The 27,434-nt window shown below is 48.5% G+C and overlaps 2 protein-coding genes across 2 annotated transcripts in view; one reads left to right on the forward strand and one right to left on the reverse strand.

Moving 5' to 3' along the window:
• Positions 1-27,434, reverse strand: part of LOC149464993 (uncharacterized) — a 374,728-nt gene that overhangs the window by 132,096 nt on the left and 215,198 nt on the right. The window lies entirely within an intron of this gene.
• LOC149464999 (uncharacterized) overlaps positions 8,097-27,434 on the forward strand; it is a 111,685-nt gene continuing 92,347 nt past the window's right edge. The window contains exons 1-6 of the mRNA XM_089673775.1: positions 8,097-8,179; positions 8,259-8,372; positions 8,775-8,909; positions 8,996-9,190; positions 10,804-10,971; positions 11,056-11,179. Of these exons, the coding sequence (XP_089529901.1) occupies positions 8,277-8,372; positions 8,775-8,909; positions 8,996-9,190; positions 10,804-10,971; positions 11,056-11,179 (718 nt within the window). The 5' untranslated portion in view covers positions 8,097-8,179; positions 8,259-8,276. The remainder of the gene's footprint in view (positions 8,180-8,258; positions 8,373-8,774; positions 8,910-8,995; positions 9,191-10,803; positions 10,972-11,055; positions 11,180-27,434) is intronic.

Genomic DNA, 27,434 nt, shown 5'->3' on the forward strand with positions numbered 1-27,434 from the left:
TCAGCAAAAAGTGGTGTGGTCAGGAAGGGGGGTAATTCCTCAGGAAGGCGAGGGGTTAATGTGGTTGTCGTGGGGCCTACAATACCCATATTATGTCTTTATTTTCTAGTAGTTTACAATTGGGGCGTGGCACCCAATAATATATTGATATGTAAAGAGTCTTCTAGGACACCACCCTGCTGGAGTTCTCTCTGGAAGTTATTCAGGATGAAGGTGGTCTTCAGGATCAGTCCTGTTGTATCTTCTACAATATGTTGTACATTACATACTCCTGACCCCTGCACTATATACTGTGTGTTGTACATTACATACTCCTGACCCCTGCGCTATATACTCTGTGTTGTACATTACATACTCCTGACCCCTGCGCTATATACTCCATGTTGTACATTACATACTCCTGACTTCTGCTCTCCCCCTCCCCCCACTGCTATATATACACATATTATGGATTCTCTTCTGTTCCCCCCATTTCCTACCAGCTGGACATTTTATATCGGATGATGTGATTGGAGCACAGACTGTTACATGGTGATAATAATGTGATCACATCCTCCAACTAGAAAGTGATAATGGGGGAGGAACCAATACCACAATCTTGGTGGTCTTCAGGATGGGGGGAGGAGCCAATACCCCAGTGATGATGGTCCTCAGGATCAGGATGGGGGAGGAGCCAATACCCCAATGATGGTGGTCTTCTGGATGGGGGAGGAGCCAATACCCCAATTATTATTATTATACAGTGTTTATATACCGCCAAAGGGTTTGCTCAGCGCTGTACATTAGAGTGGGGGGACAGTACAAGAGACAATACAGTGACAAAAGAATACACAAGGGGTTGGAGGGCCCTGCTCTTTCGAGCTTACAATCTAGGAGGGAGGGGGTAGAGGTACAGGAGGAAGAGGTTGTGGGGGATGGAGTGGTAGGAGGAGTGGAGGAGAACGGCTGTTAGGTGAGGGTGGTGTAGGCTTCCCTGAAGAGATGGGTTTTCAGGGTGCGCCTGAAGGTGAGGAGGGTAGGTGACAGTCTGATGGATTGGGGTAGGGAGTTCCAGAGGATGGGGAAAGTCCTGGAGAAGTCCTGCAGTCGGGCATGGGAGGTGGAGACCAGGGAGCTAGAAAGTAGGATGTCTTGTGAAGAGCGAAGATTACGGGTAAGGTGGTATTTGGGTATCAGGTCGGTGAGGTAGTTTGGGGCAGCATTGTGAATGGCTTTTTATATCAGAGTTAGTAGTTTTAATTTAATGCGTTGGGCAATCGGGAGCCAGTGAAGAGATTGGCAGAGGGGGGAGGCAGATGTGGAGCGGTTGGTGAGGTGGATGAGTCTGGCCGCTGTCCCATGGGACAGAGGTATTTTACTTTTAATTATATCATAACAGAAACAGGTGCTGTTAGTATAAAGAAATAATTGGACACTATCTCCTCCTCTACCAAGGCTAAACTAAGATAAGAAATAGAAGAATAGTGTGAGTACAGTTTTGTAACACATAACTGACACAGCATATTTTCATTAACTCATTCTGGGTATAATACAAAACAATTAATCAACATGTTAGTACAAAATATAGAATGGGGTGGGGGGGGAAACAAAATGACAGACCTAAAAGACATACATTTCCCTTCATGTGTCATCGGCATATAGGTGGTAGTTGAAGCCGTGGGAGTGTATCAGTTGGCCAAGGGAGGAGGTGTAGATGGAGAAGAGAAGGGGTCCGAGGACAGAGCCTTGGGGGACTCCAACAGAGAGGGGGAGGTGGCAGCGTTATAGGTAACACTGAAGGAGCGTTGGGAATAGGTAAGAGGAGAACCAAGAGACAGCAGAGTCCCTGATGCCAAGGGAGTATAGTTTAGTAAGGAGGAGGGGGTGGTCGACTGTGTTGAAGGCCGCGGAGAGGTCGAGGAGTAGGAGGACAGAGTAGTGGCCATTAGCTTTGGCGGTTAGCAGGTCGTTAGTGATTTTAATGATGGTCATCAGGATGGGGTAGGAGCCAATACCCTAATAATAGTCATCAGGATGGGGGAGGAGCCAATACCCCAATATTGGTGGTCTTCAGGATGGGGGAGGAGCTTATACCCCAATGATGGTAGTCTTCAGGATGGGGAGGAGCCAATACCCCAATAATGGTCATCAGGATGGGAGAGGAGCTAATACCCTAATAATGGTCATCAGGATGGGGGAGGAGCCAATACCCCAATAATGGTGGTCTTCAGGATGGGGGAGAAGCTTATACCCCAGTGATGGTGGTCTTCAGGATGGGGGAGGAGCCAATACCCCAATAATGATCATCAGGATGGGAGAGGAGCCAATACCCCAATAATGGTGGTCTTCAGGATGGGGTAGGAGCTTATACCACAATGATGGTGGTCTTCAGGATAGGGTAGGAGCCAATACCCCAATTATTGTGGTGTTCAGGATTGGGGAGGTGCCAATACCCCAATGATGGTGGTGTTCAGGATGGGGAAGTAGCCAATACCCCAATGATGATGGTCTTCAGGATGGGGGAGAAGCCAATACCCCAATGATAGTGGTGTTCAGGATGGGGGAGGAGCCAATACCCCAATAATGATCTTCAGGATGGGGGAGGAGCCAATACCCCAATGATGGTGATCTTCAGGATGAGTCCAGTCTTCCTCTTGGTTGTCCTCCCCCCATCCTCAATCTCTGACCTCTGGTGGGGCTCCTGTCTAGTAATCCTCTTTGTCTTTGTATTTTAGTCCATGGCCGGGAGATGAGGAAAACCTCCGAGGATTGTCTCACCTTGTCTCCAGCCTGGAAAGTAGAAGATGAGGACATCACACAGTATAGTCCAGGAGAAAACCCGGCTCCCTCCAATGTACATCCGGCACCACCCAGTGTAGATGGACCATCAGATTCCTGGTATCCTGAGGAACCTCAGACTGTGCGGGACCGGGCCGGCCTTCCAACAGGGAAGAGCTTCTCCTGTACTGAGTGCGGGAAATGTTTCCAATCTAAATCTGATCTTAATTCTCATAAAAGATCTCACACAGATGAGAAGCTGCATTCCTGTCCTGATAGCGGGAAATGTTTCCATTATAAATCCCGTCTTATTCTGCATAAAAGATCTCACACGGGGCAGTAGCTGTTCTCGTGTGCTGAGTGCGGGAAACATTTTCTACGTAAAGTAGATTTTACTAAACATCAGAGGTCTCACACGGGGGAGAAGCGGTATTCCTGCCCTGAGTGTGGGAAATGTTTCCAATCTAAATCTGATCTTAATTCTCATAAATAATCTCACACGGGGAGAAGCCTTATTCCTGTACTGAGTGCGGGAAATGTTTCCAATGTAAATCCGGTCTTAATGTGCATAAAAGATCTCACACGGGGGAGAAGCCATATTTCTGTCATGAGTGTGGGAAGTTTTTCACAGAAGTCCCATCTTTACAGACATCAGAGATCTCACACGGGAGAGAAGCCGTATTCCTGTCCTGAGTGCGGGAAATGTTTTTCAGAGAATTCCAGTCTTTCCATACTTCAGAGATCGCACACGGGGGAGAAGCCGTTTTCCTGCCATATGTGTGGGAAATGTTTTTCAAGGAAGTCCCTGCTTTCCACACATCAGAGATCACACTCAGGAGAAAAGCCGTATTTCTGCTCCTCTGAGTGTGGAAAATGTTTTACACAGAAACAAGAACTTGTTGTGCATCAACGATCTCGCGCGGGGGAGAAGCTACATCCCTGCTCTGAGTGCGGGAAATGTTTTGCAAATAAATCAAAGCTTGTCAGACATCATATAACCCACACGGGTGAGAAGCCTCATTCCTGTTCTGAGTGCAGGAAATGTTTTTCGAATAAGTCTAGTCTTTTCACACATCAGAGACTGCACACAGGGGAGAAGCCGTATTCCTGTCATGAGTGTGGGAAATGTTTTTCACAGAAGTGTCATCTTTACACACATCAAAGATTGCACATGGGGGAGAAGCCGTATTCCTGTCCTGAGTCCGGGAAATTTTTTTCACAAATGTTTACTCTTGTGAGACATCAGACATCTCACATGGGGGAGAAAGCCGTATTCAGTTTTGGTCGATCTCTGTACTCTCTCGGTTTTTCCATCTAGACAATAGCTATTCTGTGCAAATGGGAAATAAAATATTTCTGACAAAATCTGATACAAGTTTTGGGTTCATTTCTGCAGATTTACTGAAAATTATCCACAAATCAGAATTAAATGATTTTAAAATAATGAAATAAATTCAAATAATGTGTTGTTTTGACCTAAAATGTACTTAACCCCTTCCTGTCCAGACACTTTCCCCCCCCTTTCCTTCCTATCTGGACACTTCCCCCCCTTCCTTCCTGTCCGGACACTCCCCCCCCTTTCTTTCCTGTCCGGACACTCCCCCTTTCCTTCCTGTCTGGACACTTCCCCCCTTTCCTTCCTGTCCGGACACTTCCCCCCCCTTTCCTACCTGTCCGGACACTCCCCCCCTTTCCTTCCTGTCCGGACACTCCCCCCCTTCCTTCCTGTCCGGACACTTTCCCCCCTTCCTTCCTGTCCGGACATTTCCCTCCCCCCTTTCCTACCTGTCCGGACACTCCCCCCCTTTCCTTCCTGTCCGGACACTTCCCCCCCCCTTTCCTTCCTGTCCGGACACTCCCCCCCCTTTCCTTCCTGTCCGGACACTTCCCCCCCCTTTCATTCCTGTCCGGACACTTCCCCCCTTTTCCTTCCTGTCCGGACACTTCCCCCCTTTCCTTCCTGTCCGGACACTTCCCCCCTTTCCTTCCTGTCCGGACACTTCCCCCCCTTTCCTTCCTGTCCGGACACTTCCCCCCCTTTCCTTCCTGTCCGGACACTCCCCCCCCCTTCCTTCCTGTCCGGACACTTCCCCCCCTTCCTTCCTGTCCGGACATTCCCCCCCCCCTTTCCTACCTGTCCGGACACTCCCCCCCCTTTCCTTCCTGTCCGGACACTTCCCCCCTTTCCTTCCTGTCCGGACACTTCCCCCCCGGACACTTCCCCCCCTTTCCTTCCTGTCCGGACACTTCCCCCCCGGACACTTCCCCCCTTTTCCTTCCTGTCCGGACACTTCCCCCCCTTTCCTTCCTGTTCGGACACTTCCCCCCCCTTTCCTTCCTGTCCGGACACTTCCCCCCTTTCCTTCCTGTCCGGACACTTCCCCCCTTTCCTTCCTGTCCGGACACTTCCCCCCCCTTTCCTTCCTGTCTGGACACTTCCCCACTTTCCTTCCTGTCTGGACACTTCCCCCCCCCCTTTCCTTCCTGTCTGGACCCTCCCCCCCCCTTCCTTCCTGTCCGGACACTCACCCGCCCAGCCCAATTTTCAGCTTTCAGAACTAGCACACTTAGATAATTGCACGGTCGTGCAACACTGTACCCGGATGACATTTTTTTCGCATTTTTTTTTGAGACCGATAAAACTTTATTTTGGTGGTATGTATTCACCACTGGGGATTTTTTTTTTTTATTTTTTTTTTTTGCTATAGAAATGAAATAGTCCAAGAATTTTGAAAAAAAGGTGTTTTTCTTATAAAAATTTTGCAAATAAATCATCTTTCTTCCTAAATCTCGGCCAAAATTTATTCTGTTATCTTTTTAGTTAAAAAAAAAACCCAAATTAGTTTATAACCAAAAAGTATTTTTTTTTTACATTTTTATATTGTTTTTTTTTTACATATTGTCACCCTAGCAGTACAGTGTCACCATAGTGACACTGTACTACTGTGATACATATGTGACATGGGTGTGTAGAATGTATGTGTGAAGGATGATTGACACTCAGTTGCCATCATTTTAGGAGGATATTCAGTAGTTTAACATCCTGTCACCCTAGCAGCACCATGGTGACACTGTACTACTTGTGGGGAATAATGAAGATTTTTTTTTTTTTACACTGATTGCTTTTACACCCATAAAGCTGTAAGAGGAATCATTTCTCCTTCTCTCTGGCTGCATTCTTGCAGCCATTGAGAAATACTGTGAGAGCTGTGATTGGTCACAGCTTGTCACATGGTACAAGGCTGTTGTGAATGGCCCTGTACCATGTGGATATGACGCTGAGCACGTGCACTCAACTCCTTTGGTGGACCATGACGAAGCCTGTTCTGAGTGGAACCCGTCCTGTTACACCGCTGTATGGTCTTGGCCACCGTGCTGCAGCTCAGTTTCAGGGTCTTGGCAATCTTCTTATAGTCTAGGCCAGTGATGGCGAACCTTTTTGAGCCCGAGTGCCCAAACTGCAACCCAAAACCAACTTATTTCTTTCAAAGTGCCAACACTGCAATGAAACCTGAATATCGAGCTTTTGGTTTAGAAAAAACAACTCGTACAGTAGTGCAAACTAATTAACAGTACAGGGATGACCAGAGACTGCGGACACAGTACAGGGATGACCAGAGACTGCGGACACAGTACAGGGATGACCAGAGACTGCGGACACAGCACAGGGATGACCAGAGACTGCGGACACAGCACAGGGATGACCAGAGACTGCGGACACAGCACAGGGATGACCAGAGACTGCGGACACAGCACAGGGATGACCAGAGACTGCGGACACAGCACAGGGATGACCAGAGACTGCGGACACAGCACAGGGATGACCAGAGACTGCGGACACAGCACAGGGATGACCAGAGACTGCGAACACAGCACAGGGATGACCAGAGACTGCGGACACAGCACAGGGATGACCAGAGACTGCGGACACAGTACAGGAGATGACCAGAGACTGCGGACACAGTACAGGAGATGACCAGAGACTGCGGACACAGTACAGGGATGACCAGAGACTGCGGACACAGTACAGGGATGACCAGAGACTGGGGACACAGCACAGGGATGACCAGAGACTGGGGACACAGCACAGGGATGACCAGAGACTGGGGACACAGCACAGGGATGACCAGAGACTGGGGACACAGCACAGGGATGACCAGAGACTGGGGACACAGCACAGGGATGACCAGAGACTGGGGACACAGCACAGGGATGACCAGAGACTGGGGACACAGCACAGGGATGACCAGAGACTGGGGACACAGCACAGGGATGACCAGAGACTGGGGACACAGCACAGGGATGACCAGAGACTGGGGACACAGCACAGGGATGACCAGAGACTGGGGACACAGCACAGGGATGACCAGAGACTGGGGACACAGCACAGGGATGACCAGAGACTGGGGACACAGCACAGGGATGACCAGAGACTGGGGACACAGCACAGGGATGACTGCTGACCTTTGGGGAGGGAGGGGGAGCGGGTACCTGAATTTGACAGGTACCCGCTCTTACTTCCGCAGAGTTTTTTTTTTTTATCTTACCTGTTCCTCGATCCAACCGCGCTCTGTCTTCCCGGCTTCTGTAGTGTGGGCGCTCGTCGGACAGCCGGATGCCCAGTGCGCATGCGCGAGAAGCGCTGCGCTTTGTGATTGGTCCGGCGGCTTCTGGGATCTGTCATGTGTCCCAGGTACCGCCTTACCATTCACAAGGAGCACTGCTTCTTGTGCATGCGCACTTGGGACCCGGCTGTCACGCACACTACAGCCGGGAAGACAGCGCGCCGCTGGATTCTCCTGGCGTGCCCACAGATAAGGCTCGGCGTGCCGGCTGTGGCACGCGTGCCACGGGTTCGCCACCACTGGTCTAGGCCATCTTTATGTAGAGCAACAATTCTTTATTTCAGATCCTCAGACAGTTCTTTGCCATGAGGTGCCATGCTGAACGTCCAGTGACCAGTATGAGAGAGTTAGAGCGATAACATCAAATGTAACCCACCTGCTCCCCATTCACACCTGAGACCTTGTAACACCAATGCGTCACATGACACGGGGAGGGAAAATGGCTGATTGGGCCCAATTTGGACCTTGTCACTTAGGGGTGGACTCACTTCTGGGAGATACTGTGTGTATGTATATATATACATATACATTGTATACAGTCTGAGGGGGAGGGACTCACTTCTGGGGGATACTGTGTGTGTATGTGTATATATATACATTGTATACAGTCCGGGGGAAGGGGTGGACTCACTTCTGAGAGATACTGTATCTCACTTTTACCCAGACAGGAAGTCTCTATGAAAAACAAACAGGAAGTGATGTCAGGGACAGACAGGAAGTGATGTCACAGCCAAGAAATTCCAAGAATTACAATACGACGTAGAGAGGAGACATTGCTGGAAGTTGCAGCGGAGGAGGTAATAGGATCTGGTTTTATATTTACAGGAAACTCCAAATAATTCTTACTTCAGTTTATCAAAATTATCTCTCTATAAGAAAGCCGGAATAGATAAAATGATGACACGAATGAGGATGGAGGAGGACCGGAGTCACATGACTGAGAGAATACTAAACCTCACCCTGGAGATCATCTACCTGCTGACCGGAGAGGTGAGGAGGATTCTGGGAGGTCACATGACATCACTCTCATCTCTATTAATAAAACACAGACCTGACCGGAGAGGTGAGGAGGATTCTGGGAGGTCACATGACATCACTCATCTCTTAATAAAACACAGACCTGACCGGAGAGGTGAGGAGGATTCTGGGAGGTCATATGACATCACTCTCATCTCTATTGATAAAACACAGACCTGACCGGAGAGGTGAGGAGGATTCTGGGAGGTGGCATGACATCACTCGTATCTCTATTAATAAAACACAGACCTGACCAGAGAGGTGAGGAGGATTCTGGGAGGTCACATGACATCACTCTCATCTCTATTAATAAAGTCAGACCTGAGGAGGATTCTGGGAGTCTAACATGAATTTCATATTGGTTCCCCAATACAGAGATTTCCTCTTCTGAAGTCAGGTGATCATATGACCATCACAGTGCCTCCATGTGACTCCCTAAACCCTGAGAGACACATCATGGAGAAGATTCTAGAAGTCACCAAGAAGATGATGGAACTGCTGACAGGAGAGGTGAGTGGTGCCGGGAATTCTGGGACATTCTCCAGTAACAGACAAGGGATGTGTCTGGATGGTGACTGTATCATTGTGTGTGTCAGGTTCCTATAAGGTGTCAGGGTGTCACTGTCTATTTCTCCATGGAGGAGTGGGAGTATTTAGAAGGACACAAGGACCTCTACAAGGACGTCATGATGGACAATCAGCAGACTTTGAGTTTTGTGAGGAAGGAATTTCCCCGGAATGAGATGATATTGAACATCGCCCTGGAGATCCTCCACCTGCTGACTGGAGAGGTGAGTGTAATGAAGGGGTTAAATCTGACTGGGCTGTACACTGGGAGGGATTCAGAGTCACTTCAAGTCTTTTGATGTTCTGGTAATCTATGATGTCATACACACAAGCAAGGCTTTTCCTGTCAGAAAGTAGGTGTAGGAATTCACCCCACCCTGGGCTTTAACAGTGGGAGGGTCTTAAATGGGCATTGTTAAATAAATCCAGTGTTATGTGATGCACAGAGTGCAGGGTTCAGGGGTGCGCTGTGTACAAAGTGCAGGGTTCAGGAATGTGCTATATACAGTGCGCAGGGTTCAGGAGTGTGCTGTGTACAGAGGGCAGGGTTCAGGGGTGTGCTGCGTACAGAGTGCAGGGTTCAGGAGTGTGATACATACAGTGCATAGGGTTCAGGAGTGTGCTGTGTACAAAGTGCAGGGTTCAGGAGTGTGTTATCTACAGAGTGCAGGGTTCAGGAGTGTGATACATACAGTGTGCAGGGTTCAGGAGTGTGCTGTGTACAAAGTGCAGGATTCAGAAGTGTGCTGCGTACAGAGTGCAGGGTTCAGGAGTGTGCTGCGTACAGAGTGCAGGGTTTAGAGGTGTGCTGCGTACAGAGTGCAGGGTTCAGGGGTGTGCGATGTACAGAGTGCAGGGTTCAGGGGTGTGCGATGTACACAGTGCAGGGTTCAGGAGTGTGCGATGTACACAGTGCAGGGTTCAGGGGTGTGCTATGTACAGAGTGCAGGGTTCAGGGGTATGCTGTGTACAGAGTGCAGGGTTCAGGAGTGTGTGATGTACACAGTGCATGGTTCAGGGGTGTGGTTTGTGCAGAGTGCAGGGTTCAGGGGTGTTCTGCATACAGAGTGCAGGGTTCAACCTCTCCTCACCTCTGACCTCTGCACCCTCTACCTCCCAGCCCTCAGCTCTGTACATACACCCCCTCCACTGCCCCCTCACCCCTTTCAAGGCTCCATCATCCTCCACATGTTCACCTCTCAGCAGCAGCACACTTATTTGGCTCCGCCTCTCCCTCACCAAGCCAGTGTTGGGGATCATGGAAGTGACACCCCCACCAGCCTATTAGCACACAGCACCTGCCAGCTGCCCCTCCCTTTTCTCAGCCCTGAGTGCTGGGGCGGGGAGGGTCCTCGTCAGAGCTGTCCAATGAGGTGCGCTTTCACTTGCAAACACAGAAGCCGCTCTTCTCTCATTCCCATTGATACGATGGAGCGGGGAGGCCAGGGCCAGCAGGAGGTGCTGAAATGGAGCTGCACCCAAGTACTATGAATACATGAAGTGTCCGTACTCTATGATATCCGGTTATAGCACAAGATGGCAGCATTGGTTATAGAAGAGAGCAAAGTCAGCTTTAGTCCAATCAATGGGATCCATGACTGCCAGCATGCCACGTCCACTGACCACTAGATCCATGGGGAACATCTAAGACCTGACCGGAGAGGTGAGGAGGATTCTGGGAGGTCACATGACATCACTCTTATCTCTATTAATAAAACACAGACCTGACCGGAGAGTTGAGGAGGATTCTGGGAGGTCACATGACATCACTCTGGCCTAGTATGGCCAATATTCTTCTTTTAGATTGATATCGGTTTCTCTTTCTTCTGATCTGTAGGATTATGTTGTAGTGAAGAAATCTAGTGGGGAGTCAATCTCAGGAGGAAGGAGCAGGACCCAGAGTCCCAACATGGTGCCTCCCCCTCATTCTCCGATACCTGAGAGGAACAAAGAGCAGAAGATCCTGGAACTGACCACCATGATGGTCCAACTGCTGACAGGAGAGGTGAGCGGTGCCTGGAATTCTGGGACATTCTCCAGTAACAGACAAGGGATGTGTCTGGATGGTGACTATATCATTGTGTGTCAGGTTCCTATAAGGTGTCGGGGTGTCACTGTCTATTTCTCCATGGAGGAGTGGGAGTATTTAGAAGGACACAAGGACCTCTACAAGGACGTCATGATGGACAATCAGCCGCCCCTCACATCACCGGGTAAGAGGAGACTTTATTGTGCCCCTTCTCTCTGAAGACCCCTATTGCACAGGGGTGTCAAATTGTCGGCCCTCCAGCTGTTGCGAAACTACAAGTCCCATCATGCCTCTCCCTTTGGGAGTCATGCTGGTAACTGTCAGTCTTGCAATGCCTCATGGGACTTGTAGTGTGGGAACAGCTGGAGGGCCGCCAGTGACAACCATGACCTAGAAGACCATTAGAAGGACTGTCTACGTATTGTATATGGGGACTTTCCTCCATTGGGGAGTCTGTGCAGCCACGCTCTGGGGTACTTTGATTGTAACCACTTGCCCTTCACAAGGTTTTAGTCCCTTCATGGCCAGGGCACTTTTTTCGTTATTCCTCACTGCGCTACTTGCAATTGCTCTGTCATGTAACGCTGTACCTATGACGGACCGCCTGGCACCCGGCTTGAGTGCCTCCGTCAGAGAACTGCTTACTTGCCGCTGGGACACAGGAACAAGGTATAGCTGGGCAGGGCCAAGGATAAGGGGGTGAATTTGATGTGGGCAGGGAGGGTGATCAACACGGTGGGGGGGTTATTACTGGAACCGGTCCCCTGTATGGCTTCCCTCTGCAGCAGCTAAAGGCTTCTTCTTCTCCTCTCCCGCTGGCTTTCAGCTGCTGCAGAGAGAACCATACAGGGGATCGGTTCCAGTAATTGCCCCCACCCATCACCCTCCCTGTGAATCATATGTTTCTCCCCCATGTGCCCCCCACCCCCGCAGTGCTGCCGGCTCCCCTCCTCTCCTTCCCAGAGGCAGCTACAATCACATAATAGGATCCTTCAGAATGGAGAGTGGGGGAAGGGTTCCTTTAAATATGTCAAGTTGACTGTATGGCACCACGTGGTCTCTAGCAGCAGGCCTGTAGCTGGGCATTGCACTCAAGGACTAGGTGATAACAGCTCAGGTGCAATCTGGAACTTCTTTATTGAACAGAAATACAGGTTTTTCTACACTTCAGAAATAGGGGCAGTCCCCACATGAACAATAATAACAAATATTACACGTTGGGATAAACACCTTACACTGATTAGACAGCGAGGTGACTCCAGACTAATCCCATCATGTAAGAACCTCCAGGAGGACCAGACAACAGACAGAAACAATAGGTGACTCCATTAATAATGGGGCAAAGACACAGTAACTGGCAGAAAAAAAAAGACATTTTTCTACTTTCTGTTATAAAACATATCGAATAAAATGTAATGTGTATGGTAAATAAAAAATCCTGATAAGTGCATATTGATTGGTTTGTGTGAAAGTTCCAGTGTCTACAAATTATGGGGTGTATACTGGATTTTATGCAGCTACAGACACTGTACTGGTAATGGCGATGATCTGCGACTTATAGTGGGCCTGTGATAGTGCGGATGGCAATCTGGCGCTAACAGACACCGGCTGGGAGGGGCACTAACTGACAATGAAGTCACTAGTGACACCAAAACAGTGATAATACTGTACACTGACACCTCCCCCCACCCGTCAGTCCAGGGAGAGAAGAGAGAACACAGCACCGAGTAAAAGCACCACTACATTGTACACGCATGTGTTAGATTAGCACATATAACCCTTGGATCGCCCCGTCACCCAGCCAGTGCCATTAGTACGGTGTCACTATATAGAATGTTTCACTGATCACTGTATCCCTGCCACTAGTGACATCAGACAGCGTCGGGGTCAGAAAGCGCCCCCCCCCCTCCCAGCCAGGATCAGCTAGCGTCAGATTGTCCGCACACTACCACACTCACGCTATAGGTCGCTGATCACCGCCATTACTAGTATAGTGTTTGTATGGATCAAGATATTGATCATGAACAGAACTATACTAGTGCCTCCTTTGTATAGTGTCCCCTATGTATAGTGTCCCCTTAGTATAGTGGCTCCTTTGTATAGTGTCCCCTTAATGTAGTGTCCCCTTTGTATAGTGTCCCTTTAGTATAGTGTCCCCTTTGTATAGTGTCCCCATAAGCATAGTGTCCCCTTTGTATAGTGTCCCCATAAGCATAGTGTCCCCTTAGTATAGTGCCTCCTTTGTATAGTGTCCCCTTTGTATAGTGTCCCCATAAGCATAGTGTCCCCTTTGTATAGTGTCCCCATAAGCATAGTGTCCCCTTTGTATAGTGTCCCCTTAGTATAGTGGCTCCTTTGTATAGTGTCCCCTTAATGTAGTGTCCCCTTTGTATAGTGTCCCCTTTGTATAGTGTCCCTTTAGTATAGTGTCCCCTTTGTATAGTGTCCCTTTAGTATAGTGTCCCCTTTGTATAGTGTCCCCATAAGCATAGTGTCCCCTTAGTATAGTGCCTCCTTTGTATAGTGTCCCTTTTGTATAGTGTCCCCATAAGCATAGTGTCCCCTTTGTATAGTGTCCCCATAAGCATAGTGTCCCCTTTGTATAGTGTCCCCATAAGCATAGTGTCCCCTTAGTATACTGTCCCCTTAGTATAGTGCCTCCTTTGTATAGTGTCCCCTTAGTATAGTGCCTCCTTTTGTATAATGTCCCCGTAGTATAGTGTCCCCTTTTGTATAGTGTCCCCTTAGTATAGTGCCTCCTTTGTATAGTGTCCCCTTAGTATAGTGTCCCCTTTGTATAGTGTCCCCATAAGCATAGTGTCCCCTTTGTATAGTGTCCCCATAAGCATAGTGTCCCCTTTGTATAGTGTCCCCTTAATATAGTGTCCCTTAGTACAGTGCCTCCTTTGTATAGTGTTCCTTTAGTATAGTGGATTCTTTGTATAGTGCCCCCTTTGTATAGTGTCCCCTTAGTATAGTGTTTCCTTGTATAGTGCCTCCTTTGTATAGTACCTCCTTTTTATAGTGTCCCCTTTGTATAGTGTCCCCTTGTATAGTGTCCCCTTAGTATAGTGCCTCCTTTGTATAGTGTCCCCTTTGTATAGTGTCCCCTTAGTATAGTGACTCCTTTGTATAGTGTCCCCTTTGTATAGTGCCTCCTTTGTATAGTGTCCCCTTAGCATAGTGCTTCCTTTGTATAGTGTCCCCTTAGCATAGTGCCTCCTTAGTATAGTGCCTCCTTTATATAGTGCCCCCTTATCATAGTGCCTCCTTTGTATAGTTTCTCCTTAGTATAGTGCCTCCTTTGTATAGTGTCCCCTTAGTACAGTGCCCCCTTATTATAGTACCTCCTTTGTATAGTGCCCCCTTAGTATAGTGCCTCCTTTGTATAGTGTCCCCTTAGTATAGTGCCCCCTTAGTATAGTGCCTCCTTTGCATAGTGCCCCCTTAGTATAGTGTCCCCTTAGTACAGTGCCTCATTTGTATAGTGTCCCCTTAGTATAGTGTCCCCTTAGTACAGTGCCCCCTTAGTATAGTGCCTCCTTTGTATAGTGCCTCCTTTGTATAGTGCCTCCTTAGTATAGTGCCCCCTTTGTATAGTGTCCCCTTTGTATAGTGTCCCTTTAGTACAGTGCCCCCTTAGTACAGCACCCCCTTAGTATAGTGCTTCCTTAATATAGTGTCCCCTTAGCATAGTGTCCCCTTAGTATAGTGTCCCCTTAGTACAGTGCCCCCTTAGTACAGTGTCCCCTTAGTACAGTGCCCCCTTAGTATAGTGCCCCCTTAGTATAGTGCCCCCTTATTATAGAGCCTCTTTTGTATAGTACCCCCTTAGTATAGTGCCCCCTTAGTATAGTGCCTCCTTTGTATAGTGTCCCCTTAGTATAGTGTCCCCTTAGAACAGTGCCCCCTTAGTACAGCGCCCCCTTAGTATAGTGCCTCCTTTGTATAGTGCCCCCTTTGTATAGTGTCCCCTTAGTATAGTGCCCCCTTATTATAGAGCCTCTTTTGTATAGTGTCCCCTTAGTATAGTGCCTCCTTTGTATAGTGTCCCCTTAGTATAGTGTCCCCTTAGAACAGTGTCCCCTTAGAACAGTGCCCCCTTAGAACAGTGCCCCCTTTGTATAGTGTCCCCTTTGTATAGTGTCCCCTTAGTATAGTGCCCCCTTTGTATAGTGCCCCCTTAGTACAGTGCCCCCTTAGTATAGTGCCTGCTTTGTATAGTGTCCCCTTAGTACAGTGCCTCCTTTGTATAGTGTCCCCTTTGTATAGTGTCCCCTTAGTACAGTGCCCCTTTAGTACAGCGACCCCTTATTATAGTGCCTCCTTTGTATAGTGCCTCCTTTGTATAGTGCCCCCTTAGTATAGTGTCCCTTTAGTACAGTGCCCCCTTAGTACAGCGCCCCCTTAGTATTGTGCCTCCTTAGTATAGTGTCCCCTTAGTACAGTGTCCCCTTAGTACAGTGCCCCCTTAGTACAGTGCCCCCTTAGTACAGTGCCCCCTTAGTACAGTGCCTCCTTTGTATAGTTTCCCCTTAGTACAGTGCCCCCTTAGTATAGTGCCCCCTTAGTATAGTGCCCCCTTTGTATAGTGCCCCCTTAGTACAGTGTCTCCTTTGTATAGTGTCCCCTTAGTATAGTGCCCCCTTAGTATAGTATCCCCTTAGTATAGTGCCTCCTTTGTATAGTGCCCCCTTAGTATAGTGCCTCCTTTGTATAGTGTCCCCTTAGTATAGTGTCCCCTTTGTATAGTGTCCCCTTAGTATAGTGCCCCCTTAGTATAGTGCCTCCTTAGTATAGTGTCCCCTTAGTACAGTGCCTCCTTAGTACAGTGCCCCCTTAGTACAGTGCCCCCTTAGTATAGTGCCTCCTTAGTACAGTGCCCCCTTAGTATAGTGTCCCCTTAGTATAGTGCCTCCTTTGTATAGTGTCCGCTTAGTATAGTGCCTCCTTAGTATAGTGCCCCCTTAGTATAGTGCCTCCTTAGTACAGTGTCCCCTTAGTATAGTGCCCCCTTAGTATAGTGCCTCCTTTGTATAGTGCCCCCTTTGTATAGTGCCCCCTTAGTACAGTGTCCCCTTAGGATAGTGCTTCCTTTATATAGTGTCCACAAAAACGCAGAGTTAGCAGGGTGGGCCCAGTTTTCAGCACTATAGTTTAGCCCCTCCCCTTGTTTTCACAGTAGATTTGTACCAATGGATTGTGGGCCAAGGCAATTTATATACAACAATACATGGCCACCCACCCAAATTCAGCTCTTACCAGACAATTCACATGGAGACCTATCACGGTTTCTGAATGTAAAACTCTATGGGGCCGAACCCTCAACATGGGCATTACAGAAAAGAATGAATTGCGGTCATATTGGTCGACAGACCCGAGTCATGGTATGTCCGTGTTCTCTGCTGTTACATATATGTCCAACATGGACCAGCAATGTTCTGGAACGTCGCTGGACTTTGAGTGGTTATACCGGGGTGATGGCTGCAGCTACAGACGTCATCCTCGGATCGTTTCTTTCAACTGGCAGTCGGCTTTCATGAAAAAGCAATCCTAGTGGCCAATTAGCTGCTGAATTGTTTTTACAAGCAGCGTGAAGGGACTTGGTCTTCAAGAGTGGGTGATGTGTGGCAGAAGCTTCTAATGTTGGCCCTGAAATGCCAGGTTGCCCCTCCAAATGGCCCCTTTTTGGAAAGCAGACACCCCAAGGAATTTGCTAAGAGACATGGGGAGTGTTTTGCAGATCTCATTTGTTGCCACATGTTTTTGTAAAATGAAGAAAGAAAACAAAAAATTAATTTTTTTCCTTTCTTTTTTTCTTCTGCAAAACTCTGTGACAAAAATGATATCTGTAAAACACTCCCCATGCCTCTTACCAAAATCCTTGGGGTGTCTACTTTCCAAAAAGGGAACATTTGAGGAGGGGGGATTGTTTGTACTATCCTGGCATTTTAGAGCCTCCGAAACTGTGATATGAAGAAATATGCCCTTTGAAAGCCTGGAGGTGCTCATTGGATTTTGGGCCCCTGTATGTAGCTAGGCTGCCAAAAAGTCTCTCACACGTGGGACCTCCATACTCGGAAGAAACTGAAGAATGTGTTTTGGGGTGTTATTCCACATATACCCATGGCATGTATGAGCAATATATTCAAAAGATTTGTGGCAAAAAATAAAATGTTCCATGGACTCAACATGCCTCTCTGCAAAATCCTTGGGGTGTCTACTTTAAAAAGAGGTCATTTGGGGGGGCCATGTTTGTACTATCCTGGCATTTTAGAGCCTTCGAAACTGATAGGTAATGAGGAAGTGATATGAAGAAATATGCCCTTTGAAAACCTGGAGGTGGTCATTGGATTTTGGGGGCCTGTATGTAGCTAGGCTGCCAAAGAGTCTCTCACATGTGGTACCCCCATACTCGGAAGAAGTAGGAGAATGTGTTTTGGGGTGTTATTCCACATATACCCATGGCATGCATGAGCAATATATCATTAAAGTGACAACTTTGTGTAAGAGAGAAAAAATTTGTCATATTCAAAAAATTTGTGGCAAAAAATAAAATGTTCCATGGACTCAACATGCCTCTCTGCAAAATCCATGGGGTGTCTGCTTTAAAAAAAAGGAGTTATTTGGGGGGGGGTTGTACTATCCTGGCATTTTAGCATCTCAAAAAATGTGATAGGCAGTCAGAAAGTAAAAGCGACATAAATTCCAATATATACACCATAGCTTGTAGATGCTATATCTTTCCCACAAACCAAATAATATTTCACAAAAGTGAAAAATATCATTTCTTTTCAGAATTTTCAGTCTTCTTTTGTTTATAGCACAAAAAATAAAACCCGCAGAGGTGATCAAATACCACCAAAAGAAAGCTCTATTTGTGTGAAAAAAGGACATAAATTTTGTTTGGGTGCAGCATTGCAAGACCGTGAAATTACCAGTTGAAACAGCGCAGTGCCGATCACCAAAGAGTGGTGTGGTCAGGAAGGGGGGGAAATCCTCAGGAGGGCGAGGGGTTAACGTGGTTGTCGTGGGGCCTACAATGTCCATATTATGTCTTTATTTTCTAGTAGTTTACAATTGGGGTGTGGCACCCAATAATATATTATGTAAAGAGTCTTCTAGGACACCACCCTGCTGGAGTTCTCTCTGGAAGTTATTCAAGATGAAGGTGGTCTTCAGGATCAGTCCTGTTGTATCATGTACAATATGTTGTACATTACATACTCCTGACCTCTGCACTATATACTCCGTGTTGTACATTACATACTCCTGACCCCTGCACTATATACTGTGTGTTGTACATTACATACTCCTGACCCCTGCACTATATACTCCATGTTGTACATTACATACTCCTGACCCCTGCACTATATACTGTGTGTTGTACATTACATACTCCTGACCCCTGCACTATATACTGTGTGTGTGTGTTGTACATTACATACTCCTGACCCCTGCACTATATACTCCATGTTGTACATTACATACTCCTGACCCCTGCACTATATACTGTGTGTTGTACATTACATACTCCTGACCCCTGCACTATATACTGTGTGTGTGTGTTGTACATTACATACTCCTGACCCCTGCACTATATACTCCATGTTGTACATTACATACTTCTGACCCCTGCACTATATATGCAATGTTGTATATTACATACCCCTGACCCCTGCACTATATACTCCATGTTGTACATTCCATATTCCTGACCCCTGCACTATATACTCTATGTAAGGGATTTCCAGCAAGAAGAATCGCGATCGGGAACGCGCATGCGGAAAGGAGATCTCGCAGACGAATTGCCGGTTGTGTGCAGGCGCGCAGGAATGCGCGATCGGTTACATGCACGTGCACATGCACAGCGAAGATTGGCGCAAGACGGGCCATTTAAAGAGCGCCTCTGCTCAGATTCAGTGCTGACTGGTAGAGATGAGCGAATCGAACTCGGCGAAGTGGAATTCGTTTCGAATATTAGGAAAATTTCGATTCGCGACGAATCCGAAAATTAGCAGACTTCGGATGCGCGAATCGAAATTTTTCCTATAATGGCGGCGACATGTGCGGCGACGGAGCGGGGATGTCTGGGAAGGCGCGCAGACAAGGCACGCTGACCCATAATGCATTCATTCATGACATGTGATCGCATTAGCCAATCAGCAGCCAGCCAGCCAGCACTGTGTAATGGTCGAGGTATAAATGGCGGCCATTTTAGAATTCTCCATTTGCCTCCAGTCATTCAAGAGAGGCAGACCTGGCTGTATTGAGGGAGAGAGTTAGGGACACAGAAACGTTACTTAGGGCCAGAGAAACGTTACTTAGGGCCAGAGAAACGTTACTTAGGGACACAGAAACGTTACTTAGGGCCACAGAAACGTTACTTAGGGCCACAGAAACGTTACTTAGGGCCACAGAATCGTTACTTAGGGACACAGAAACGTTACATAGGGACACAGAAACGTTACTTAGGGCCACAGAAACGTTACTTAGGGCCACAGAATCGTTACTTAGGGCCACAGAAACGTTACTTAGGGCCACAGAAACGTTACTTAGGGCCACAGAATCGTTACTTAGGGCCACAGATACGTTACTTAGGGCCACAGAAACGTTACTTAGGGCCACAGAAACGTTACTTAGGGCCACAGAATCGTTACTTAGGGCCACAGAAACGTTACTTAGGGCCACAGAATCGTTACTTAGGGCCACAGAAACGTTACTTAGGGCCACAGAATCGTTACTTAGGGCCACAGAAACGTTACTTAGGGCCACAGAATCGTTACTTAGGGCCACAGAAACGTTACTTAGGGCCACAGAATCGTTACTTAGGGCCACAGAACCGTTACTTAGGGCCACAGAAACATTACTTAGGGACACAGAATTGTTACTCAGGGACAGACACAGAATTGTTACTGAGGGACACAGAATTGTTACTGAGGGACACAGAATTGTTACTCAGGGACAGACACAGAATTGTTACTCAGGGACAGACACTGAATTGTTACTCAGGGACAGACACTGAATTGTTACTCAGGGACAGACACAGAATTGTTACTCAGGGACAGACACAGAATTGTTACTGAGGGACACAGAATTGTTATTGAGGGACACAGAATTGTTACTGAGGGACAGACACAGAATTGTTACTCAGGGACAGACACAGAATTGTTACTCAGGGACAGACACAGAATTGTTACTGAGGGACAGACACAGAATTGTTACTGAGGGACACAGAATTGTTACTGAGGGACACAGAATTGTTACTGAGGGACACAGAATTGTTACTCAGGGACAGACACAGAATTGTTACTCAGGGACAGACACAGAATTGTTACTGAGGGACACAGAATTGTTACTGAGGGACACAGAATTGTTACTGAGGGACACAGAATTGTTACTGAGGGACACAGAATTGTTACTCAGGGACAGACACAGAATTGTTACTCAGGGACAGACACAGAATTGTTACTGAGGGACACAGAATTGTTACTGAGGGACACAGAATTGTTACTCAGGGACACAGAATTGTTACTCAGGGACAGACACAGAATTGTTACTGAGGGACACAGAATTGTTACTGAGGGACACAGAATTGTTACTGAGGGACACAGAATTGTTACTCAGGGACAGACACAGAATTGTTACTCAGGGACAGACACAGAATTGTTACTCAGGGACAGACACAGAATTGTTACTGAGGGACACAGAATTGTTACTGAGGGACACAGAATTGTTACTCAGGGACAGACACAGAATTGTTACTCAGGGACACAGAATTGTTACCGAGGGACACAGAATTGTTACTGAGGGACACAGAATTGTTACTCAGGGACAGACACAGAATTGTTACTCAGGGACAGACACAGAATTGTTACTCAGGGACAGACACAGAATTGTTACTGAGGGACACAGAATTGTTACTGAGGGACACAGAATTGTTACTGAGGGACACAGAATTGTTACTCAGGGACACAGAATTGTTACTCAGGGACAGACACAGAATTGTTACTGAGGGACACAGAATTGTTACTGAGGGACACAGAATTGTTACTCAGGGACACAGAATTGTTACTCAGGGACAGACACAGAATTGTTACTGAGGGACACAGAATTGTTACTGAGGGACACAGAATTGTTACTCAGGGACAGACACAGAATTGTTTCTGAGGGACACAGAATTGTTACTCAGGGACACAGAATTGTTACTGAGGGACACAGAATTGTTACTCAGGGACACAGAATTGTTACTCAGGGACAGACACAGAATTGTTACTGAGGGACACAGAATTGTTACTGAGGGACACAGAATTGTTACTCAGGGACACAGAATTGTTACTCAGGGACACAGAATTGTTACTCAGGGACAGACACAGAATTGTTACTGAGGGACACAGAATTGTTACTGAGGGACACAGAATTGTTACTGAGGGACACAGAATTGTTACTCAGGGACAGACACAGAATTGTTACTCAGGGACACAGAATTGTTACTGAGGGACACAGAATTGTTACTGAGGGACACAGAATTGTTACTCAGGGACAGACACAGAATTGTTACTCAGGGACAGACACAGAATTGTTACTGAGGGACACAGAATTGTTACTGAGGGACACAGAATTGTTACTCAGGGACAGAGACAGAATTGTTACTCAGGGACAGACACAGAATTGTTACTGAGGGACACAGAATTGTTACTGAGGGACACAGAATTGTTACTGAGGGACACAGAATTGTTACTCAGGGACAGACACAGAATTGTTACTCAGGGACAGACACAGAATTGTTACTGAGGGACACAGAATTGTTACTGAGGGACACAGAATTGTTACTGAGGGACACAGAATTGTTACTCAGGGACAGATACAGAATTGTTACTCAGGGACACAGAATTGTTACTGAGGGACACAGAATTGTTACTGAGGGACACAGAATTGTTACTCAGGGACAGACACAGAATTGTTACTCAGGGACAGACACAGAATTGTTACTCAGGGACAGACACAGAATTGTTACTCAGGGACAGACACAGAATTGTTACTGAGGGACACAGAATTGTTACTGAGGGACACAGAATTGTTACTGAGGGACACAGAATTGTTACTCAGGGACACAGAATTGTTACTCAGGGACAGACACAGAATTGTTACTGAGGGACACAGAATTGTTACTGAGGGACACAGAATTGTTACTGAGGGACACAGAATTGTTACTCAGGGACAGACACAGAATTGTTTCTGAGGGACACAGAATTGTTACTCAGGGACACAGAATTGTTACTGAGGGACACAGAATTGTTACTCAGGGACACAGAATTGTTACTCAGGGACAGACACAGAATTGTTACTGAGGGACACAGAATTGTTACTGAGGGACACAGAATTGTTACTCAGGGACACAGAATTGTTACTCAGGGACAGACACAGAATTGTTACTGAGGGACACAGAATTGTTACTGAGGGACACAGAATTGTTACTGAGGGACACAGAATTGTTACTCAGGGACAGACACAGAATTGTTACTCAGGGACACAGAATTGTTACTGAGGGACACAGAATTGTTACTGAGGGACACAGAATTGTTACTCAGGGACAGACACAGAATTGTTACTCAGGGACAGACACAGAATTGTTACTGAGGGACACAGAATTGTTACTGAGGGACACAGAATTGTTACTGAGGGACACAGAATTGTAACTCAGGGACAGACACAGAATTGTTACTCAGGGACAGACACAGAATTGTTACTGAGGGACACAGAATTGTTACTGAGGGACACAGAATTGTTACTGAGGGACACAGAATTGTTACTCAGGGACACAGAATTGTTACTCAGGGACAGACACAGAATTGTTACTGAGGGACACAGAATTGTTACTGAGGGACACAGAATTGTTACTCAGGGACACAGAATTGTTACTCAGGGACAGACACAGAATTGTTACTGAGGGACACAGAATTGTTACTCAGGGACACAGAATTGTTACTGAGGGACACAGAATTGTTACTGAGGGACACAGAATTGTTACTCAGGGACAGACACAGAATTGTTACTGAGGGACACAGAATTGTTACTGAGGGACACAGAATTGTTACTCAGGGACAGACACAGAATTGTTACTGAGGGACACAGAATTGTTACTGAGGGACAGACACAGAATTGTTACTGAGGGACACAGAATTGTTACTGAGGGACACAGAATTGTTACTCAGGGACAGACACAGAATTGTTACTCAGGGACACAGAATTGTTACTCAGGGACACATAATCGTTGAATTAAAGAGTATGTCAGACAACATGCAGAGGAGTGGCAGAGGAGGCAATGTTTTAGGAGCGAGCAGACGTGGCAGCAGAGGAAGGGGTCGAGGCAGCACTAGTCGCAGCCAGAGGCCATTGCTCCCGGTGTCATCCAGCGGTCGTGTCTCCACCGACAACCCTGCCGTCATCGATTGGTTGGCTCGGTCGTCTTCCTCTTCCCAGGTCACCTCTGACACCTACAGCCAACGGTCGGTGGGTACGTCAGACACAACCGTTAGTTGGCATGGCCCGGGAGCAAGCCCACTGAAATCACGTGTCCTCTACCTGCGCCTGTCCTTTGGTGTTCCCTCACCAAGCGAAGTATCGCATGCTGTGGGCTCAGCCTCACTGTACAGTGAGGAAGAGCTAACAGAGGGCGGTCAGGAACGGGGGGAGACATCCGCCTCTTCAGCAGCCAGGCGAAGAAGTAGTGGCGAGGAGAGTGGCTCGGTAGCCGGTCTAGAGACAGGTCTGTCTCCTGACCCACACGCAGCCGAGGGGGCTAGTAGTGAGGCGGAGACCCTAATTGATGATGATGAGGCTGATCGCACTTGGCAGCCTCGTCGTCATCAGGCTATTGCTTCCGCATCATCAGGAGAAGAGGGTGGCAGCTTGGCAGCGAGCAAAACAGTCAGTGGGTTGCCCAGGAGGCAGCAGGGTCGCAGCAGTGTCAGTGGAGGCAAACGGCCACGGAGTAGAGCACCAGCTCCACTGCAGCCTACCACCACGGCCAGTAGTGGTGCCGGTGTGCACGGAGGAAGTAGCAGTCAGCCAGTGAGGAGTATCGGGGGCAAAGTTTCCTACTCGGCGGTGTGGCAATTTTTCGTCAAGCCGCCCGAGGAAGTAAACGTAGCCGTATGTCGACTATGTGGCCAGAAAGTCAAGCGTGGCCAGGGGGCCCATGTTGGGACTACAGCATTGCGGCAGCATATGCAGCGTCGCCATTTGGTGGCCTGGGAAAACCGTGATAAAGATACGGCGGTTCTGCCTGCCCCAGCCCCCGCTCCATCACCCGCTCCGTTACTTGCTCCGTCACCCGACGTCAATCGCCCTCTATCAGCCAGTCAAGGCTCCAACACCTCTGCTGAGGGGAGTTGTCGCTCGTTGGCATCTTCCGCTCATTCAGATGCTCCTTCTCCTGCTACTCCTCTTCACGGATTCCGTCAGCAGTCTTTCTTGGAATCTGTTTCCAAGAGACAACAGTTTGCAAGCACGCACCCGACGGTGCAAAAGCTGAACGTCCTCCTGTCCAAGTTGCTGGTGCTGCAGTCCCTCCCTTTCCAAGTGGTGGACTCAGCACCTTTCCGAGAAATGATGGCTTGTGCCGCGCCGCGGTGGAGAGTGCCAAGCCGTCATTTCTTCGCCAAAAAGGCAGTGCCAGCCCTGCATTCACATGTAGAAGAGATGGTGGGCCAGTCTTTGAGCATGTCGGTCTCTGCCAAAGTGCACGGCAGTGCCGACGTGTGGAGCTGTAACTACGGTCAGGGACAGTACATGTCATTTACGGCCCACTGGGTGAACGTGGTGCCGGCACAGCCGCACCAGCAACTTGGACAGGTCACGCCTCTTTTGCCTCCACGTTTGCACGTCCTTGGTCCACAAAAGATGTCCGCCTCTACCACCTCTTCTTCCGCCGTGTCCTCAGCCGCCACCCCCGTGCCAAGTCCCATTACCCGACCGGCATATCACATGTGCAGGGCGCAGCGGTGTCACGCTGTGCTGCACCTGGTATGCCTTGGCGAACGTAGTCACACAGGGGAGGAACTTCTGAGTGTAATGAACAGAGAAATCGACAGATGGCTGTCTCCGCGCAAACTGAAAATCGGAACCATGTTGACCGACAACGGAAAGAACATGGTGTCTGCTCTGTGTCAAGGAAGGTTGTGCCATGCGCCATGCATGGCTCACGTGTTCAATCTGGTTGTCAAGCGGTTCCTAAAATCCACCATCCCACTGCAAGACATCCTTAAAATGTCACATAAACTTTGCATGCATTTCAGCCATTCCTACACTGCAAAGCACACCGTCCTTGAGCTGCAGCGGCAGAACGGAATTCCACAGTATCGCCTGATCTGCGACGTTGCAACAAGGTGGAATTCAACCCTACACATGTTAGACCGCCTTTACGAACAGCGAAAGGCCATCACCGATTTCCTGATGTTACAAGCGGATAAAGGTACTCCCCTGTGTAACTTCGATGTCAGCCATTGGCAGCTCATGCGTGACACCTGCCGCTTGCTCAGGCCCTTTGAGGAGGCCACGCTATTCGTGAGTCGGCAGGACTATGGGATGAACAACGTCATTCCTCTGTTGCACGTCCTGGAACAAATGCTGTTAACAATGGCTGGTCAGGGTGCGGTAGACGTGGCGCACAGATCTCAACGCCACATGACCCCTGTGGGGGCAGGACAGGAAGAAGAGGAGGAGGTAGAGGAGGACATTGGTGCTCAGGAATTATTGAGTGAAATGGGTGGTTTTTCCACTCAGCGGACAGGAGTGGAGGAGCAGGAGCATCTGGTAGAGGAGGAGGAGGAGGAGACAGAGGACCCAGACGCACCGTGGCAGTATGCTGTGGAGATGGAGGCAGGGAGTCCCTCGCATTCCTTGGCACAAATGGCCCATAGCATGCTCGGTTGCTTGCGTAGCGACAGCCGAATAATAACCATCAGACAGAGGGATGACTTTTGGCTGTCCACCTTGTTGGACCCTCGCTACCGTTCAAAAATGGTGGCCTTTTTCACACCTGCTGAGAGGGAGGCCAAAATAACGTACTATAAAAACCACCTATATAGTCAGCTGGTCTCTGCCTTTCTGCGCCAACGTCCATCCTCAGACACTGTGGGCCCTGTGCGCTCGCGTTCCGCTGCCATGGCAGCAGGGGAGGGGTGGGGTGGTAGGAGCAGTGGCAGCTCCACCAGCAGCGGCTGCCTCAGTCTGCAGTCGATGATGAGTAGCTTTCTTCACCAGCGCAGTGAGGAAACTACTAACCAGCCGCAGCAGCAGCAGCAGCATCAGGTGGACCTGGAGCAGGACCTCAAACAACAGGCTTGGGCCTACTTGGACAGCACCCTGCCAACCGAGGTAGACAATCCCCTTGACTACTGGGCAACGAAACTTGACCTTTGGCCCCAACTAGCTGAATTTGCCCTTGAAAGGCTGTCATGCCCGGCCAGTAGCGTGGCATCGGAGCGAGTGTTTAGTGCGGCAGGAGGTATTGGAACTCCGCGGAGGACACGACTGTCCACCCAAAGTGTGGAGAGACTCACGTTTGTGAAAATGAATCAGGCGTGGATTAGTCTGGATTTCAAACCACCAGTTCCTGACACAACTGACTAAATCCGCCATGAATCATGCCCCAAACATGTGCCACTTTCAGGTCTCCTCACACTGCTGGTGTGTTCCATTTTTTGTCATAGGGTGCTGGCAGATTACGGGCCTCTCATTGCTGCTGCCAGGCCCGTAATCTGCCATGGGCCCCTGTACCGCCTCCTCATGCTGCTGCCAGGTCCAGAGTCTCTCATGGGTCCCTGTACGGCCTCCCATTGCTGCTGTCTCCATCGCCACACTCTGCCATGTGCCACTTTCAGGTCTCCTCACACTGCTGGTGTGTTCCATTTTTTGTCATAGGGTGCTGGCAGATTACGGGCCTCTCATTGCTGCTGCCAGGCCCGTAATCTGCCATGGGCCCCTGTACCGCCTCCTAATGCTGCTGCCAGGTCTAGAGTCTCTCATGGGTCTCTGTACGGCCTCCCATTGCTGCTGTCTCCATCGCCACACTCTGCCATGTGCCACTTTCAGGTCTCCTCACACTGCTGGTGTGTTCCATTTTTTGTCATAGGGTGCTGGCAGATTACGGGCCTCTCATTGCTGCTGCCAGGCCCGTAATCTGCCATGGGCCCCTGTACCGCCTCCTCATGCTGCTGCCAGGTCCAGAGTCTCTCATGGGTCCCTGTACGGCCTCCCATTGCTGCTGTCTCCATCGCCACACTCTGCCATGTGCCACTTTCAGGTCTCCTCACACTGCTGGTGTGTTCCATTTTTTGTCATAGGGTGCTGGCAGATTACGGGCCTCCCATTGCTGCTGCCAGGCCCGTAATCTGCCATGGGCCCCTGTACCGCCTCCTCATGCTGCTGCCAGG

Source organism: Staurois parvus, unplaced genomic scaffold, assembly GCF_062004578.1.
Source record: "Staurois parvus isolate SC_StPar_1 unplaced genomic scaffold, SC_StPar_1.0 ptg000144l, whole genome shotgun sequence".
Taxonomy (NCBI): domain Eukaryota; kingdom Metazoa; phylum Chordata; class Amphibia; order Anura; family Ranidae; genus Staurois; species Staurois parvus.